Here is a 21133-nt window from a genome sequence, read left to right as displayed (position 1 = left end):
CCACATGTGAATTCTACCAACACGCATTGCAGCAGCGTGGTGGAATAAGCTCCAAACCTTCTCCTCAAAAAGAGGAGAGGAGGCCTTTAGCCCAGCAGTGGGACATTCACAGGCTGTTACGGTTACGGTATTCAATAAGTGATCCAGTAACAATCAGTATTGTATCTTAGGATTAAGTTAAATATAATATTTAGTGGTCAATTAAAGTGTTAATAGAAACTTTGGTTATTCTCAAACCCTCCGGCTATCGTAAACGTAACTCACGGCTCAAGATCTATTTCGCCGTTATTTATAAACAAAAAAACCATTAAACAATTATTATTTTTTTATAGAATAGGAAGGCGGACGAGCATATGGGCCACCTGATGGTAAGTGGTCACCAACGCTCTTAGACATTAGCATTGTAAGAAATGTCAACCATCGCTTACATATCCAATGCGCCACCAACCCTGGGAACTAAGATTTTATGTCCCTTGTGCCTGTAATTACACTGGCTCACTCACCCTTCAAACCGGAACACAACAATACCAAGTACTGCTGTTTTGCGGTAGAATATCTGATGAGTGGGTGGTACCTACCCAGACGAGCTTGCACTAAGCCCTACCACCAGTATTCCGACATCTCTACAATTTAAACATAATCGAAGCTTCTAGACCTAAACTCTTATCTTTTTTTCAACCTTTAATCATTATAACTTACTATTTTAATTACGGATAAAGAATGCAAGCCCGTCTTGGTAGGTGTCACCCATCAAATTTTCTACGGCAAAACCTATAGCATTGTTGTGTTCCAGTTTGAAAGGCGAGTGACCCAGTGCAACTGCAGTCACAAGGCTTTTCCCAAACTTTGTGGCGCATTAACGATGTAAGAATGGTCAAATTTCTTAGTGCCAATGTCTATAAGTGTTGACCACTTACCATCATTACCATATACCAGTCTACCTAAGAGATTTAAATTAAAAAAATAATAATAACAACAATTTTAACAATCATTAGGCAGTTCGAGCCACATTCCTTTGCATTGCATGCCGGCTCATGTACAAAAAAAGCTACCTGACGTGACTTTCGTGACATTTTCTTACAAAAACGTCTTAACACGGTATTTGTAAAGTAAATATTATTTTCAATTTAAAAGGGCGGAAGCTTCGTTTTAACTTATTGACGTAATATAGATATTTTCTCTCACATCCAATATTAATAAAAATATTATTACACATCCGATAAATGCCATTTTAATAATTAAATTTATTTTTGTTCAAATACAATTACTCTTTTTTTACTTTTAACAAATAAATAAAAATTATGCTGTATTACACTAATATATATTTTTATCTATTTATAACAATCTTATTTATTTAGCTAGTGTTGATTTAATTAAGTAATTCAAAATTTAATTAGAAAAATTTACATAAAAATCGTATCGTAAATACTTTTTTAAAAGGAAGACTATCTTTTTAATAATCTAAGCATCTAAACGGCATAATGGCAACGCTTGTTAATTTGATGTCCTAGACATCTCGTCGACTCGACGGTGACTACTTAATATTTACCCTAAGATTTAAGAACCATCTGCTCATTATTGGATGCAGTTTTGTATTTATATTTGGCTGTATATGTGTGTCTTTGCCGTAATTAATTACTATGAAAAACATTGGTACATCACTGTATGGCATTATTATGCAACATTGTATATTACCAAGATTATTTTTTATAACTCGAACAAGAATACTTACTATAAGAACAACGCCTGTCATTGTTTTTTCGTTAAAACGCAATATTGTTTGATTATATTTTTTTAGCCTTTTTATTTTGTCAATACCAATTTAAAGTTTAATATGTTTAAAAATAAAATGTTGAACATTAAATCTTGATCTTTAAAGATAATAAAACTTCACTAGGAAAATTTTAAAATAGAAGGTTACAAATATTTTATGTTGCATATTATGTATACCTACTTAATATTTAAGAAAAAAAAATACAATTGTGTTACATATATTATATATACAGACGCCTATTAGACGGTAACCTATTATCATGTTAATCTCTTTTGAAAGTCTATTTGCTCTATTATGTTACATGATTTGAAATTAGAATTATAATAGCATTTAATTCTTTACATACCTTCTTTTTTCTTTCCGGCCGGTGCGGCGTTGTTATGTTGGAATAAATATTATAAGTCCATAATCGTTTTTCTTTTTCTTCTTAAAACACACAGCAAATATAAGAGAATATACTACTACTTTTGAGAATAAACTTAGTTTTTTCTAATAAATGATTACTAAATATCGAAAATATTTTATCAAATGAAGTATATACTTAATAAATATTTTCAATTAGTAAAATTGCCATTTATATTATGTTATGATAAGCTAACTTATGTATAAAACTTTAAATAATATAAATAATGCTTAAAACTAAAGTACCGATAACACCTCCCTCTAACGCCGACGTTACCGCACTAAATTAAAAACAAAAAATTGTGGGTTCGTTCATTGGTTGATTGTTGGTTTTCAAAAACCTTGCCAGGCTACTTTTAGCTAATTTCACTTGGTTTTTTTTTTAAAGTTTTATAATTTCTAATTAAAAATAGTTTTCAAGCTTAGCAATGGTAATCATTAGATTATGATATTAAAATAACGTGTTGCCAGTTTGCATGTATATGTAGCAATGAATATTTTTATAAATAATTACTATATGAAATATTGTAATTCTGATATTTATTAAGTTTTAAACAATAATTTCATTATAAATATATATGTGAAACATTGTCTTAAGTACTCATAGTGGTAACAAAACGTTGCTGTCAAATAAACTTTTCAATTTTCATTTTTTCAATACCTATCAAGTGTGAAGTGGCGTGCAAATCAAAATGGCCGATGCTTCGAGAAAGGTGTGTCGTGGAAATGTATAAAGAATAACCATCTACATTGAACTTCAGTGAAAGTTATCGTGTTCATTACTGGTTCGTAACATTGTTTTGTGATTAATTAAGGTGGATTTAGTATATTTGATGTTCAGCTGTCTTCGCTGCTGGTTATCGCAAGGATTGGCTACAATGCGTTACGACGGAGGTGACTCGTCAAGTCTTCAGATTCGCGTGAGTCGTTTGGCCTATATCGCGAGGCCGTCGTCGCGTTCGCCCGGAGGCTGCATGTTCGCCTGGCGAGGGCTCATTCCGCGCGACCGTATTGTCGCGAGAATCGCGCTTTCGTCGCGTCGCGATTACGTGATGTTAAGTATGTCGGTTGGCTTACAGCGGCGTTGCTGGACATCGCGTCCCGCCGCGTGGCACCGCAGCCCGCGCCGCCCCGGGGCTTCGCCCCTCGCGTCACGCCGCGCGCGTTCGGAGCCCTCGCTCCTAAATATCGAGCGGAGTAAAAGAGGTAAGCTTTTCAAAATTTACGCCAGGTGAGTGGCTGGGAAAAATCAATACTCGTCCGCCATTTTGTAAAAGTAATTATAGAATGCCGAGTAAGTAGGCGTAATTACCAAGGATCTCATTGTTTTTACATCTTAAACTACAAACTTCTCATATCTGTCATTCTGAAATGGACGAATTTCGTAGTCGTATGTGTATTGACATGTTTTGTTTGTCATGGCTTTCTGTTTGCTATCTCTTAGGAATAGCTCGTGTAGGGCTGTGTATCTTACAAATATTATTGTGCAATCTGTTTCTTTTAGTTTCTTATATTCTACAACCCTATTTCAAGGAACAAACAACACCAAATGTTTGATACGTTAAAATAAAGGGAAATACTTGTTTACATGTTGACATGTTATATATCATGTAAAACCTTACTTCACAATCAAATTTTTAATTTAACTAAACCTTTCCATGTCAACTTTTGATAAAACTGCAAACAATAGAATTAGTAACACAGTCGCTACAGTTGTTATTTTGAATACTATCATTCATATTATTGTGCTAAATACATTATTGCTCTGTAAATGTCAAATAATTTTTAAAATAATATCCATTTTGAAATTAAATAAAAATATTTTTGTGATATATAAAATTAATTATAATGCAAAATTGTTAACCAATAAATGCTATAGTATAAATTGCAAAATTATAAAAGTATGGCTTATATCTAATGGCAAAATGAGTAAACTTAAACAGATGCTCATTGCCTATTCCTACCATAAGAAGAGTAAACCCAAATAAACAACTTTGACACCAATATCTATTGATGCACAATCATTGTATCTGGATTTTAAATAATCTATGAAAATCACTATGGATTTGTGAAAAAATGGCGTACTCAATGTCTGCGAAGTTGTAATCAGAACTTGGAAAGTTAAATTAATGCGGTTATAACTAGTTAATTGGAATAGTGTTGTATTATAAATAAAGGTAAATTAATCAAGAACTGTTTATAGTGCATAATACAGCACAACAATTAGAAAATTGCATGCAATTTGTACATCTGTGGTTTGTTTACCTTTATTCCTATTCCAATTGGAATAGGGTACAGATTTACATATTCCGTGCAATACTCAATTAAATTACGTACTGCAAGTGGCTCTCGATTTATTTTACTTAACACATTTTTATAATAGAATGTTTAATTTATATCTACTTGAATTTTAAATAAATAAATAATATCCTGGGACATTATTCACACATGGCCATCTGATCCCGAACTAAGCAGAGCTCGTATGGAAACCACCAGACAACTGATATACTAAATATATTACTTTTCTTTTGTAAATACATACTTATATAGATAATTACACCCAGACTCAGGACAAACACATGTTCATGCACACATATGTCTGTTCTGAGTGTGAATTGAACCTACAAACATTGATGTGATAGGCAAGTATCTACCAACCACGCCAACCGGCTCACTTCCAAAGTGCAAATAACAATGCAACATCGAAAATGGCATTTTATCACAAATCATAATTTATAGGCTTTTCTACATCTTGAACCATTATGTCATGTCACTTCAGGGTCAAAGTCGTTTATTTATCTTGAGTAACATACAATAGGCTTTACATATGTAATTATATAATGGTTATATAATTTCTCATTGGTTAATTAAATATTTGTAAAGTGAATATAAATAGTCACAATTGATAATATATGTAAAAACAATACATTGTCACCCATTGTTTGCCCGCGTCTTAGACTGTTAAAGGGAATAATTTTTGGCATTATTGAGTGGTTCTTGTAAAAAAGTAGCTTGTGTTCTCAGGGTGCGAGCGTGCTTCATACCAAGTTTCATCAAACTCGGTTCAGTTTTCTAGCCTTGAAAGTATAACAGTCGGAATTATTTTTGCACTTATAATATTGATATGGAACTATATGTTATATAAGTTGATTGTATAGACAACATTTTTTTTACTATTCGAAATTGAAAAGCCACATCTTAAACTTAGTATTCCGTAACAGCCTGTGAATGTCCCACTGCTGGGCTAAGGCCTTCTCTCCGTTTTGAGAAGGTTTAGCGCTTATTTTATGGTTATGCTGCTCCAATGCGGGTTGGTGGAATACACATGGCAGAATTTCAGTGATTTATTAGATGTTTAATAATGAAATTACTGAACAGTTGTTTTTTATTTATGAAATTGTCAAGAATTGGGTGAAATTCTACCACATGTATATCCAGCGGACATAACATTGAAGCATCCTGGTGGTACAAGCTTGTCAGCCCGGCTGTGGCACGTTTTCATTTTATGGTTATGTAATTAATATCTGAAACATAATCCCACTGTTGGACTAAGTCCGATTCTCGATTTGAGCGAATTTTAATCTAGTAAATAACAAGAATTTTCTAGAACTTTACAATTATTTGCAGAATGTCGTCACGCCGCAACGGATCCGTGTCGCGGGCGGCGGAGGCGGCGTCGAAGAATCGTCTTCACATGGACCGCAACCCACAGCACTCGAGGATAACAGGTGAGACCACGGCGGACCGCGGCTGACCCATTGAACGTGTCCTTAGACATTGCAAGGATCTGCATCAAATGTTTATACTGAAGCTCAATAAAAACAAAAATCCATTTTATATACATGTATATGAAATAGGTAAACGGACGAGCAAATGGGCGACCTGATGGCAAGTCGTTACCATCGCTCATACCAATTTTCGATGTAAGAAATATTAACCGTTCCTTACGTCAACAATGCGCCATATACCTTGGCAACTAAGGTGTCATGATCCTTGTGCCTGGAGTTACACTGGCTCACTTGTCCTGCAAACCGGAACACAACAATTCTCCTCCGTCGTGACACACTTGTCAGAGCGGTCGTGGTCGCCATGAAGTATTATGTTATGGCGCACATGTTATTCGCCTCACGAGCCTTTGCCATATTTCCCTGTTATCGGTGAGAGAAAGTCACCAAATCATGAAACACAACAATACTATAAAGAAAAAGGGTATATAATTAAATAGACGAGCCGGTTGGCGTGGTTGGTAGATACTTGCCTTTAACGCCGAAGGTTGTGGGTTCGATTCCCACCCAGGACAGACATTTGTGTGCATGAACATGTCTGTTTGTCCTGAGTCTGGGTGTAATTATCTATATAAGTATGTATTTAGAAAAGAAAAGTAGTATATGTAGTATATCAGTTGTCTGGTTACCATAGCACGAGTTTTGTACAAGCTTAATTTGGGATCAGATGGCCGTGTGTGAAAAATGTCCCAGGATATTATTATTATTAACTAGTTCAATCCACGGAGACGCGCCCTACTATTAAAGCTGACATTGCGTCGTAGCGATTGGAAAAAAAGAGTGGGACAGAACATCGTAGATTGAACCATTTTTTTTATATTATTTTTGAAGCCGAGATGGCCCTGTGGTAAGAACGCGTGAATCTTAACCGATGATCGTGGGTTCAAACCCGGGCAAGCACCACTGAATTTTCATGTGCTTAATTTGTGATTATAATTCATCTCGTGCTTTACGGTGAAGGAAAACATCGTGAGGAAACCTGCATGTGTCTAATTTCACTGAAGTTCTGCCACATGTGAATTCTACCAACCCGCATTGGAGCAGCGTGGTGGAATAAGCTCCAAACCTTCTCCTCAAAAAGAGGAGAGGAGGCCTTTAGCCCAGCAGTGGGACATTCACAGGCTGTTACGGTTACGGTTTTATATTATTTTTGATTTGTATATCTTGTGATTGTGTTTGGGAACGGTGTGTTCTCCTGTCGGTTGTGCATAGTTAGTTTTAAGTTAACGTAAAGCGTGTTTTGAATGTGTGCTACGTACAACTGTTGGGGATCCAAATAAATAAATAATGAGTCGTTATCTGTAATGCTGTTTAATTAAAATCATTGGTGATTATAAATATCTGTTTTATTTCTAACGCGCGTATTTCATTCTCTTACACATACTGGTGGTAGGGCTAAGTGCAAGCTCGTCTCGGTAGGTACCGCCCACTCATCAGATATTCTACCGCAAAACAGCAGTACTTGGTATTGTTGTGTTCCCGTTTGAAGGGTGAGTGAGCCAGTGTAATTAAAAGCTAAGGGACATAACATCCTAATTCCCAAGGTTGGGGCCGCATTGGTGTGATGTAAGCGATGGTTAACATTTCTTGCAATGTTATTGTCTATGGACGTTGGTGACCACTTACCATAAGGTGGCCCATATGCTCGTCTGCCTTCCTATACTATTAAAAAAAATAAAATAAACATTTTGTTATGAAATACTATTAGCGGGGGATCAAACGGTTAATGAAACTAAGAAACAGCTTTCCGGTGTTCACACTAATATATTTTGTCTGACCATTGAACATAATCACTTTCACATTACATATATTCAGTAGCGAATCTAGACAGCGCGATTCAGAAAACTGATATATTTTTATTAGCGCCATCTATCGGTAGCGAGCAGTAACACATACCATTATACAGAAGTCATTTTGAATGTTCATATGAAAATTAATTATTTGTAAAAATTCAATTTTAACAATTATGAATATAAATAATAATGAACCGGTTGGCGTGGTTCGTAGATACTTGCCTTTCACGCCGAAGGTTGTGGGTTCGATTTCCACCCAGGACAGACATTTGCATGAACATGTCAGTTTGTCCTGAGTCTGGGTGTAATTATCTATATAAGTATGTATCTACAAAAGAAAAGTAGTATATCAGTTGTCTGGTTTCTATAGTACGAGCTCTGCTTAGTTCGAGATCAGATGGCCGTGTGTTAATAATGTCCCAAGATATTATTATTATCAAGTATTGCTGTTAGCGGTTGAATAATAAAAATAATTCCTCAATAGCTATTACTCATTAAAAAAATCTGCAGCCACCCATATCGTTTTCGCTCGGGTAGAATAACGGTCTGCATAGAATATTTATATCGTAATATGTACATATAACTATTGGTTTACGTGACGAAAGATATTCAATCACCAAAGAGCATTCCGTAATATTGTTGTGTTCCGGTTTGAAGGGTGAGTGAGCCAGTGTAACAACATACACAAGGGATATAACAGCTTAGTTCTCAGTTTGTAGCGATATATGGACGATGGTGACCATCTTACATCATAAGATGCCGATAACTAAGCTCCAAAAGTCAGTCAATAATCTTTATTCATTATAGAAGCATTACACTTACTTATTGATTGTCATAAATCTAACACCGATTCGGAAATATTCACCTGAGAAGCACCGGCGAAAGAAACTCAGCGGGTTTTTCTTTTTTTTATATATATATCCGTATAAATACTATCAGTTATATCGAATGAAAACGAGTGTTGGCCTCTTCCACAGATCCAGCTAATCCGGCCGGTCGGAGGAAGGAAATTGACAACGTGATGAAGCGAGCCCGGCAGGCGTCGCCCGGCAGCTGGGACAGGAAGCTGCTGGAGGTCGAGGAGAAGGATCCGAACAGGTGATTGTCACGTCATAGCGTCGCGTTACTGTTCCATCGCAGGTCTATATGACGCTAGTTTTGTTTTGCTGTTTGAGTTGCAAAACCTGGTTTACGGGCCCGGATCTGTATGGCTATTCTGTAAGAACAAACTCGAAAACGGTCGTGAAATGTCAGATATGCGATTTGATTTGAAGAATACAAGCGTCCAAATAGTACATCATCATAAGTCGCTTGTCAACGCTTCACGGATGATGAAATGAATTCATACAGAGAGCATTGTTGGCTTGTTATAGTAAATTAGATTTACTGTCTTACGTTTGGTGGTAGGGCTTAGTGCGAGCTCGTCTGGGTGGATACCATAAAAAAAAAAACCTACAAACTAACCACAGACAAAAGGAACGTAACACGTTAGTTCAAAGTTGGCGGTGAATTGATGACGTAAGCGATTGGTAACACACCTAGCAATATGTAATGACGTCATTCGCCATCATCTGCTCGCCTATTGGGCCGTGAGTCAAACGGCTCGTCTAGCGCTGGAACTCTCCGAATTATGAGAGTGCGTTTGTTTGTTTGAAATTGTGTCGCCATGGCCGAATTCCTCAAGGAAGATGTCATCACCACCATCTGATTACGTTGATCTTACTAATTAATGACAGCCGGTGGTAGGATGTGCAGGCCCGTCTGGATAGCATCATATATATTCAGAAAAAAATCTACCGCCAGTTAGTAATACTTTCTAATGCTGTTCCGGTTTGAATAGCGAGTGAGTGAGCCGGTGTATACCTCCAGATAGACGGATAGGATGCTTTCCTAATAAGTTATAAAATAAGCTTCGCTTAATCTAACTTTGCCTTTCGACAAAAGTTTCGAAAAACTTTTCCTCAAGTATAACTTAACTAATATTGTAAATGAGAAAGTGATTGTTTATTTGTCTGTTACGCTTTGTGCAGCACCTAACATGTGACCCAATTCTACCCACCCCCCTTGTATTGTAATAAGGAGAAATTATCGAGGAATGTTTTAAAAATAAAGCTTCTTATAAGTTCATAATGTTTATCTTTATATATTTATACAATTGTTTAACAAATAACGAAAACACGCTCCAACACAAACAACAACACAACAGAACACTCTCACTACGATAAACACACGTGTTATACACACAAATGCGTTGTAACGTGAGCACGCCACACGTGGGGATCGAACACGCGAAAGTTGGTGGAGCCGTCTGAGTACTATTAAAAAAGAATACCTGCTACTAGATGTGGTTGAGGATTTTTGGCGTCAGTTTTGGTCGTTATCGTTATACTTACGTTACGCTATACAGTAACAGCCTTGAAAGTCCCACTGCTGCGCTAAGGTCTCCCTTTTTGAGGAGAAATAGGAATTTTACAACCTTTATTTTAATTACTCTAATGCATCGCATGATTCGACTAACGAACTAAACCAGCCGCTGTAATTATTTTTGTTATAATAGTTCTAAATATAGACGTTATGAGAAGTCGAGATGGTCCAGTGGTAAGAACGCGTGAATCTTAACCGATGATCGTGGGTTCAAATCCGGGCATCTCGTGCTTTTCGGTGAAGGAAAACATCGTGAGGAAACCTGCATGTGTCTAATTTCATCGAAATTCTGCCACACGTGTATTCCACCAACCCGTATTCGAGCAGCGTGGTGGAATAAGCTCCAAAACCTTCACTTAAAAATGAGAAAGGAGGCCTTAGCCCAGCAGTGGGACATTTACAGGCTGTTACTGATAGACGTTAAACGATAATGCCGTTTGACATTTACCATAGATTAGTTTTTTTTTTCTTTATTTAATTTAGGGACTTTTGTCCAACAGGCACAAGACTAGAGTTTACAGGTGAAAAAAATCGTTGATTTAAAGTTAGCAATCGTTGATTTGTTTATTTATATGTATCTATGATATACAAAGTACGAGAGCCAGAGTGTATGATATACAAAGTACGAGAGCCCACGACGACAATTTTCGTCTCATACGGGCGATTTTTTTTCCAATTGGAATAGATTTCATTGTCACGAAATGTCCGCTTGTCTCACTTAACCGGATTTATTTATTTATTATAATATAAACACCAACAAGAAGTACACTAATAGATACAATCGAGTGTTTAAACGTGACGTTATACAAATCAAGCGTCTCCTAAGTTATAGGTGCTGTAAAATATATGAACATTTCGAGTTAAAAAAAAATATTAATAATTTAAAAAATCATAATATTTTTCAATGTAACGTTAATTTTTCATATATTTGAAAGGTGTCAAATATGTGAAAGTGAGTTTGTTTGTTTGCTTATTTGTTACGCTTGTTCGCGGCTGATCTGCTCGACCGATCATTATGAAATTTCGCACACAGGCCAGCGGTACAGAAAAGTACATACGGTACCTGACGTCTCCCCCGTCCTTGCAAACGCGAACGGGTAATGATTTGGACACTTAATCTTCCTAATGAATCGAATCCACGTCCATTGATGATAACCGTATAAAAATCCGTTCAGTGGGTTTTTGAGTTCATCGCTTTAAGACAAACAGACAGACGCGGCGACAAGACTTTGTTTTTTATAAATACGTCGTAGTAAAACATTACAGTAATGTCAAAGGCACGTGCGAATAATAATAACGTAAAGCGAGTGGGGGGGGGTTACTAAAGGTTTTGTTTTTTTTTTTTTTTTTGTTAATTGAAGTAATGTTTCTAGATGGCGTCACACGGGTTACAAGCAGATGTACTTGGACGGCTCCGGGTCGGCTTCTCCGAGACGATCTCGCTCCCCACGACGCTCTAGGTACACTAGTCACAGCGTACACTCGACACGTAGACCACCCGCACCGACACACCGACACAACCAACGTTCGCCCGACATTTATATTCCTATTTATGGAATTGAATGCTGGTCGCAGTGAATGGAGAACTTGGATCCTCATAAGAGATCGTGGGTTCGAAGACGAGAACAGATAATATGGCGAGTTTTTGCTAGGCGTGTACCCGCCGATGTGCAGAAAAGTAGCGTCTCGGAATTAGCGCAATCTTCTCCTTAACACAACCTTTTATCACCTTTGGTCACCGATTTAGAAAGTGCCCGTAGATCTAGTGGCTAGCTTACGGCACCAAGTTTTGAGGACCTGGGTTCGACCCCGGGTCTGCCAATACGGAGTTTCTCTGACAAGATATTCTACCCAGTATAGCTCGGACGTTGACACGCCCGTGCGGGTAGTGCTGCGCCTAGACGAGAGCGGATGAGTAAAGCGCGCTCGCGCACCGAGGAAGTCGTCACTAGACATAATCATTGAGCTTTACAACATGTCGACTTGACTGACGCGTCCCGCCCGCAGGTCGCCGCGCCGCTCGCGCTCGCCCCCCGCGCGCCGCTCCCCGCGCGCGTCCCGCTCGCGCAGCCCGCGCAGCCCGCGCCGCCGGAGCCCGCCCAGGTACGCCGACGACGCGCTCGCGTACATATACCATAGACTATAGTAGAATTTGTATGTGTGTAAAACCTTTAGTTCAAAATTAGTATTCGGTTAATTCGTTTATTTATATATATTACAAAGGGTTAGAAGGGCGTAGTGACAATAAATCAAATTAGATATCAATTTATTAAATATTTGTCGGCCTCACTTAGCAGAGCTTAGTTAAATGCTAATTTCTCTCTTTCTGTCATTATAAATTTAACATACGAAAGAAGAAGACACAGCATCGTTTAACTAATCACCCGCTAAACAATGTTTTTAAAGTAAGGCCGTATATTAATTTCCATATAAAATTAGACACATACCGCGCAAATTGCGAAGTGTTCGACAAAATGGAACCGTTACGTGACGTTGTGGAAGTGTCTGGTACGTATTTTATGACCCTACGTGTACTCATACGTAGGGTCGGATTTAGAGGAGGGCAAGGTAATTCGAAGCTTCATCTTCGCGGCCAGTGCAATATGAGAATTAATTTTTTTTGAGATTCGAGGTTTGCCATACCTGTAACGCGGCCCGGCATTAAACATGTCCCGAGTGTGTATCGTGTATCGCCCGCCCGCAGACGCAGCCCCGCGCGGCGCCGGCGGAGCGCCAGCCCGCGCGCGCGCCGCTCGCGGCCCCCGCCGCGGCCGCCCAGCCCGCCCGACCCGCGGAAGGTACCTGTTATAACTATACATTTTAAAAATAATACACAAATAAAAATTAAACCAATACATAGAAAATATCTAACATCTCCCCCCCCCCCCCCCACTTACACGCTGACACTAATTGTTAAATAACTAGACACATACAGTTTTTTACGAACTCAACAGTTTTTTATTCTCATATATTTTTACAAACTAAATATGTATATTGTGTATTTGTCAGTCGTCCCCGTCCGGCTCGTCGGCGAGCAGCTGCTCGGATGAGTCGTGCTCCGTGTGCTCGGCCAAGAACAAGAAGGTTCCACCCAAACCTGTCAAACCGGGGTATGTGTTGGGCTCATTATTAATTTGATAAAGATATATCGACACTGATCCGAACGTATTTTTTATTTCTTACAAAATAAAGTTTCATTTTTTCATTCGGCTCGTGAACTTGTTTCAGTGCTCGCACGTCCCCCTCACCACCTCGGACCAAGCGTCCCGCGCCCCCGGCAGCCGCGCGAGCGGTCCAACCGACGAGGGAACTGTTGAAAGCCAGAGAGAGCAGCAAGAGATCGAGGGAAGAGAAGGTAGTCGAATGTCCCATCATATACATAGAATACATAATCGTAATAACTTTCATTGATAACAAGCAGTAAACTTAAAAAGTCTGCAAGTAACCCCAAACAGATACCATATACTGTAATTGTTGGAAGGGGAATCCCAGAATATTGATTAATCAGGCTTCAAAGAAATGTGAAATAAAATCAATTCGTCGACTCGTGTAACAGTAGCCGTACTATGTACAGGTGTTGGAGTGGCAACGCTCGCAGCTCGCCGTGAGACCGACGCCGCCCATACCGCCCGCGCACATCAAGCGCGAGGGCGAGCGACGGCCGCGCCCGCCCCGCCCCGAACGCCCGGACCGGCCCGACCGGACCGACAGGGTGTCGCCCGCAGCCATCGCCGCCGCGCTCGCCGATAGCGACAGCGACTCCGAGAGCGACGCCAGCTCCGAGCCGCCGCCGCAACGGTCGGTGTCGTCGTGTCCTCCCCGCGTGTAGTGTGCGTATGTCGACTAGTATTGACGCCGAGCGCCCTGTGCCCCGCAGGCTGACGCTGTCGGAGCGCTTCGGCAAGATGGCGCAGTGGTCGGCGGCGCGGTGCGCGCGACTGGAGAACATGCGCATCACGCGACGCGACAGCGCGCTGCACGTGCACATCGAGCGCGACGAGCGCGCCGCAGACGCGCCCGACGCGCCGCGCCCGGACTACCCGTGAGTATGACCGCCGCACAGCACCGTCGCTCGTCACCCCTAGTGTCTGTCCCACCTATAACGTGGCTCCGTTACAGAGGCCTCGACCCTGCGCCCGTTGGCAGCTACCCTGAGGAGCTGCTAGCCGTGGCTCCCGGGGGCTTGCCCTCGTGGGATGACGTCAGGGTGCGATACGATTACTACAAAAAGAGAGGATATTTGAGAGGTAAGAATAACAAAAAATATATGTATATATATGTATAAGACTGCCTCGTTGGTCTAGTGGCTATATATAAAGCAGTAGAATAGAAGGTCCTGGGTTCAAAACCCAGGTCGAGCTATTAAAAAGTTATTAAGTTTTTCTGTCAAAAATTCTCAATAGTAGCCCGGAGTCTTGAAGTTGCAAATGTGCAGAATCCCGTGCCTCGGTAAACATGAAAAGCCGTTGGTCCTGCGCCTAATTGTATTGGCCGCCTAATATATAAGATGGGACAGGCAAATCCGTGCAAACAAAAAAAGCTCTTGCTACAGTCAGGCATGGATGTTTATTATTTTACATTTAATATAATTTTTTAATCAATTTACACATGACAGGTCTCACTCTCGGCGACTACGTGAAATGGGAGGAGTGGTGGTACAAGTACCAGGAGTGGCTGAAGAGGGAGCGCGCCTACGAGCGGTGGGCCGAGGGCGACGGAGGCACGGTCAGTGGAAATTAATCGTGTTATTGCCAACTATGTCCATATGATACTTTAAAACGAAGTGTTTCGCTATACATGGCGTTTATCGTTGCAGAGTCGGCGCGAGCGTCGGCGGCGCGGCGGGCGGCACCGGCGCAGCTGAGGGCGCGCGGCCCCCGCGGCCGTGCTCTGCGTAGACCTGGCCGCGGGGGCCGCGCACCGCTAGTGCGCGACCCGCTCGCTCTCGGTACGTGCGCACCACACACCCACCCACCACTCCCTCCACGTACACGCACACCCACAACCTGAACCGATGGGAGCTTCAAATTTAATTTATCTTATATAATGATGACGACTATTAGCCGAAATGGCCCAGTGGTTAGAACGCGTGAATCTTAATCGATGATCGTGGGTTCAAACCCGAGCGAGGACCACTGAGTTTTCATGTGCTTCATTTGTGTTTGTAATTCATCTCGTGATTGACGGTGAAGGGAAGCATCGTGAGGGATCCTGCATGTGTCTAATTTCACTGAAATTTATCCACATGTGTATTCCACCAACCCACATTGGAGCAGCGTGGTGGAATAAGTTCCAAACCTTCTCTTCAAGGAGAGGAGGCCTTAGCCCAGTTGTGAGACATTCACAGGCTGGTACTGTAATAAAGATTCAAAAGTACTTGTGAGAACCTAATTAAGTATATTTCTGTTTATGATTCCAGAAGCACCTCCGACCGTCTCGGCGCAGCTCACATCGACATCCGTGACTGCGAATATCCATTTCGAAGATGCCCTCAAATGATAGATACGAGTCGCTCGGTGAAGTGTTTTAGTGTTTCGGGTGTGAATTGACTTTTAAAGTGAGTTCTTTATATTTAAGGATACATACTTACGTAATGTATATTCATAGATAATTACAAACGATTATATCTTTTCATTTATTATTATAATTATTTAAATCTCGTGAAAATACATTTGTATTAAACTATTTAAAATTTATACAAAACTGAAAACTTATGTACCGAAATGTCTTTTATTTTTATTTTTTTATGTATATTTTATTTGATAGGATTTGCGTAAAATTCTTAGCGTCTACGTTGCGAACGGAGTAACTATGCTGTATGCTTACATATATATATAAATTGTAAGGCGTACTTTACATTATATCCCCTAAAGCGCGGATATCGTGCAAAACGATCATACTAGTTATAAATAAGACAAGATATGATCGTTTGAAGCTGTCTATATAGCAATTAGCTTATAAAATACCATAGGCGTATGATTCTCCCTTTCGCGGGGGGGGGGGATATTATGTAAATATTATGGGAACCATTATATGGTATATAGTGAAATTAAATGCAAGAAGGGACAAATTTAATTATGAAATAATAAATTATGCAAAATTTATAAGTTTAATTATTTAATAAAAAAAATAATGTGATTTTATGCCACAATAGTATGCTTTAGACATTCGTTAAAAATCTTTTATTATCATAGCTAATCCCTATGACCAAATGAAAACATTCAGTAGAATTAAAATCAAAATGTTTTATATCATAGGAATATCTGATTTCACCCTTATGTTACTCCAATCGAATTGTTTTCTTGATTAAAAGTAAATGGAACAAAATACACTACGCTTTGTAATCATTATTATAATTTTTTTAACCACTGAACGCAACGTAACATTTTTATAATGAAGTCTTGTGTACAAACTATATGATTCAGATTTGGAGTTTAGGCTCTGAATGCTAACATATGTTTATATAGACAGGGTTAAACTAATTAACCTCCTTACATAATTAGGATATTCGTCAATAACTATTGATATCATAATAGTATAGTTCTATTAATCCAATGTAAATATTGTATACATTAAGATGAAAATTTATTTATAATATAAATAAAACAAAACAAAATATATAAATAATTTTTATATAAAGAAACGAACGAGGCAAATAAGTTACTTAGGCTTCACAATGGAAAACGTTGCCCCCTGTGTGTGGCTTTGAGAATATCTTCATTGTGAAGTGCGTTATGTATACCGAAGTATATCATAGTTATATTCAAACATTGTATATAGAAAGGTTTATGTCTTAAGTGAACGTTTAAATATTGTAATGTAAAATTCGAAACAATCTTCAGGATTTATAAATAAAATTAAGAAGTAATATATTTTCAGGGAAATTATATTTGCAAATATTAATTGTTATGGAGAAGAATTCATTAAATTGTTTAAAAAGAAAAAAAAGTCACAAACGTTACAGAGACAAAAGTGTGATATTATAGAAATTTACACTGTAAACTTTTGTCAGAACTCTCTCCGAGTACGAGTAACTGACATGGTACGAACGGTCGTTGGAATATTTAGACCAGAATCGAATCTTTGGTCAATCTATATTAAAACTATTGCTATCTCTCTCGCGTATGTGTGTATGTTTAGATGTCAGACTCTTCACCAATTTATTTACTTTATATATATATATATATTTATAATAAACTAACCGTAAGTTTTTTGTAAGCACTTAAATAGTTTGTAAATAGAAACTTGTCGAAATCTCGTAATCCTATTTATACATAGATGTAATATTAGATTATAAATTTATATTCACTTTGAGCGAATTAACAATTTATAATTATGTAATGCTTTCGTGATATATAATATAATGATTTGTATTGTTGGCAATATATATGTGTTCCTCTCATTCCGTAGACACTGTGTGAACTTTAGTTTTATCGTTTGAACTATAAAGCACTAAGTCTGTATGCATGTTCGCACTAATCTCAGGAACTATTATAGATTAGATGTTTTGTTCTGTTTTCACCTGTGGACTGTTTGATATCGATATATATACATTATTTTTTTAATATTATTTAGAAATGTGATATTCATTGAATAACTATAATATTATCTTATTTACAGTTTGATGAAAATAACATAAAATCATTGTTCACATTATAAGGGTATGTACGCACTATGCGGATAGCCGGAGTGCGGTTAACCGGACGGTTAACCGCACTCCGGCTGACAAAAAAAATGTATGAAAAATTAGGGTATGTACGCACTATGCGGATAGCCGGAATGCGGTCAACCGTCCGGTTAGCCGCATAAATACTAATTTTTCATACATTTTTTTGATTCCGGACACTCCGGCTATCCGCATAGTGCGTACATACCCTAAGTCCGAATGAGTCATAGACGAGTTGTATTGTTAAATAGGATATAACCGTACAAGGTGTTAACAAAAATTTAGCTTGAGAGTAAGTTTACTTCAAGTTACTTGAAATGTCAAAGTCAGTTTAATCAGATTAAATACTGCGTGCTTGATCAGTTTTTTTTTACTTTACCGTGAAATGAAAACAGCGCCATCTAGTGACATGCCGGTATCACATACAATACAACGCTATGGAATAAATGAAAAATCTTTCACAACACAGCAAATGTTTGATGGTCATTGGTTGATGGCAACCAATGACCGTTCAGATTGAAAATAAATTAGATAATTATATGTCTAAATATTAAAGATTGTATTTGTTTGTATTCAATCCGCTTACATCGTTTATCCGATATAGTTGTAATTTTGTACGAGAATTGCTATTTTAAACGTATCTGGTGCCCTTTCACTGGATGGCGTGCGTTTTACGTTCACAAGTATTTTAAATGTGTACAAAAAACACATTGAAATTAATGTAAAGTTGAGATTATCTCTATAAAGAATCGTTTAGGTAATAATTATTGTACATACGCATACATTTGTAAAATATTAATTAATATTAAACTAAAGAAATGTTTGAAAATCATAATTTTATTGAGACGAACTGGCCCCTGTCGGTTAAGCTGTACGGGAGCAACTGCTGTGTCCGTGTATTATTTTGTGATTTTCAAATTCAATCATTATTCCTCTAACAGACACACTCAGATGAGTATTAAACTATTTAGTTACACGTAACGAGTTAATATTTAATAATTAAAAGCCTTTAAACTTATTATTTGTAATAATTTAGAAGATGATCACTGGTGGTAGACCTTTGTGCAAGCTCGTCTGGGTAGGTACCACCCACTCATCAGATATTCTACCGCAAAACAGCAGTACTTGGTATTGTTGTGTTCCGGTTTGAAGGGTGAGTGAGCCAGCGTAATTAGAGGCACAAGGCACATAAAATCTTAAATCCCAAGGTTGATGGCGATGTAGGCGATAGTTAACATTTCTTACAATGCCAACGTCAATGGGCGTTGGTGACCATTTACCATCAGGTGGCCCATGTCCACCTTATCCGCCTTAAGTTCTTTTGCTGTAACTTTGTAAGTTAAAAACAAAATTAAACTACAAAAAAAAAATCTATAAAATATAGCAATTGCGTCATCATTTCTTTGCCACGTATATGACAATTACTATACTTGACTTTGTCATATACTATCATTGGGAATGAACTTACTAAAAAACAATTGGAACACACTACACTGCCAAATAACTTCGTCGATATTGAGAACGTAATTTCTTCACGAATCTATAATTAATTCTATATTAATTATTAAATTTAATCCACAAACACGCAACAAGTGTGTAACGTTGGTCTAACTGTACCATAGAGATAGACCTCGACCAATGGTATCGCGTCGTTTCAAGGTGAGTGTTGCCATTAAATGATCATTGAAACCTCGTGAGTGTGGCTGTGTGTTGATACGAGAAATACAATAAAATAAATAGTTTGTATATTTCATAATATTCCCTGAATATATTATTTAGATTTGTCTAATAACTCGAAAGTTAATTTCTATAATTTGTACAATAAGTAAGTTAACACTTTTATATGTCGAAATAGTGTAGACGTTTTGTAATCTTGTTGGCACCGAAGTGGAAGTCGCTCGCATCGTAATTACTAATATTAAGTACTGTCGTGTAGATGTTCTATTAAAAATAAAATTATTTATAAATGTACTGTTTTTTTTGTTTTATTTGTAATGTAAGAGTTGTACGTCCTGAATCAAAAAACACTGATTTAAAGTCAAAGTCAAAAATCTTTATTCATTATAGAAACACTTGACAATTGATTGTCATAAACCACCGGTTCGGAAATAAACACCTCAGACCTGAAAAGAACCGGCGAAAGAAACTCAGCGGGTAAAGACCAAAGCGTTCACTTTTATGATATTCATACAACCATAATCAATGTTGACGATTTAAGCATGTGTCGAATTTTTTTTCTAGTATTTCTTTTGAGTACAATAAAGCGCGTCAATAATAGATATCAGATGATGATCTATTGATGAAAGAGTAGAAAAAGATACCGGGTAGGCTATATCTATTTATATATAGACGTTATTGGGAATTATTAAAAACTCCTGTTATTGAATTAGTAAAAAAATTAATTTATACTGTATACATAATTACCGTTATGAAATTTAAAGATCATGAAAATTGTTTCGCCATTGATCTTTTGGAAACTAAATGTTATAATAAATTAACAACTTTATAGCAGACTAGCAAGATTCGTGGCTACGCCGGCGTTATGGCAACTCGCTAGTAGCCATAACTTAAGAGGCAGCTATTGAAACACACAGGCAGACACTCCAGAATTATTTATTTGTATACACGACGAGCCGGTTGGCGTGGTTGGTAGATGCTTACCTTTCACGCCGAAGCTTGTGGGTTCGATTTCCACCCAGGACAGACATTTGAAGTCGAGATGGCCCAGTGGTAAGAACGCCTGATTTGAACGCTTAATTTCTGTTTATAATTCATCTCGTGCTTTTCGGTGAAGGAAAACATCATGAGGAAACCTGCATGTGTCTAATTTCATCGAAATTCTGCCACATGTCTATTCCACCAACCCGCATTGGAGCCGCGTGGTTGAATAAGCTCCAAACCTTCTCCTCAAAAAGGGAGAGGAGGCCTTAGCCCAACAGTAGCACATTTACAGGCTGTTACTTTACAGACATTTGTGTGCATGAACATGTCTGTTTGTCCTGAGTCTGGTTGTAATTATCTATATAAGTATGTATTTACAAAAGAAAAGTAGTATATGTAGTATATCAGTTGTCTGGTTTCCATAGCACAAGCTCTGTACAAGCTTAATTTTGGATTGAGATGGCCGTGTGTGAAAAATGGCCCCGGGAATTTATTATTATTTGTATATATAAATTTGTTATATAACAATCGCCTCAAGGACACTTAAATAATAAAATATCACTGAGCAAAAAATATTTTTGACGCATCTTCACGTGTACTGAGTACTGAGAACGCAGCAGACATTTCT

At 38.1% G+C, this 21133-nt stretch overlaps 1 protein-coding gene across 4 annotated transcripts; it reads left to right on the top strand.

Moving 5' to 3' along the window:
• Positions 1–2844: 2844 nt before the first annotated feature.
• LOC126779535 (serine/arginine repetitive matrix protein 1) lies at positions 2845–19820 on the top strand. 4 transcript variants are annotated; one of them, XM_050503601.1, is made up of 15 exons: positions 2845–2961; positions 3256–3382; positions 5804–5904; positions 8732–8852; positions 11552–11638; positions 12186–12281; positions 12883–12976; positions 13188–13288; positions 13407–13533; positions 13753–13976; positions 14056–14220; positions 14298–14425; positions 14794–14903; positions 14995–15126; positions 15598–19820. In XM_050503601.1, exons 3-14 carry the CDS (start codon positions 5805–5807, stop codon positions 15040–15042), a joined length of 1401 nt encoding a protein of 466 aa, XP_050359558.1. In that variant the 5' UTR covers positions 2845–2961; positions 3256–3382; position 5804; the 3' UTR covers positions 15043–15126; positions 15598–19820. The 4 variants fall into 4 exon arrangements, with proteins under 4 accessions (XP_050359558.1, XP_050359559.1, XP_050359557.1 ...); XM_050503602.1 differs by lacking the exon at positions 3256–3382 and having other exon boundaries at positions 2853–2961; XM_050503600.1 differs by having other exon boundaries at positions 2853–3382.
• Positions 19821–21133: the final 1313 nt, after the last annotated feature.

The sequence above is a fragment of the Nymphalis io genome, chromosome 29 (genome assembly GCF_905147045.1).
Source record: "Nymphalis io chromosome 29, ilAglIoxx1.1, whole genome shotgun sequence".
NCBI lineage: Eukaryota > Metazoa > Arthropoda > Insecta > Lepidoptera > Nymphalidae > Nymphalis > Nymphalis io.
The sequence above is the reverse complement of the archived record's forward strand: the minus strand, read 5'-3'. Positions and strand labels throughout refer to the sequence as shown.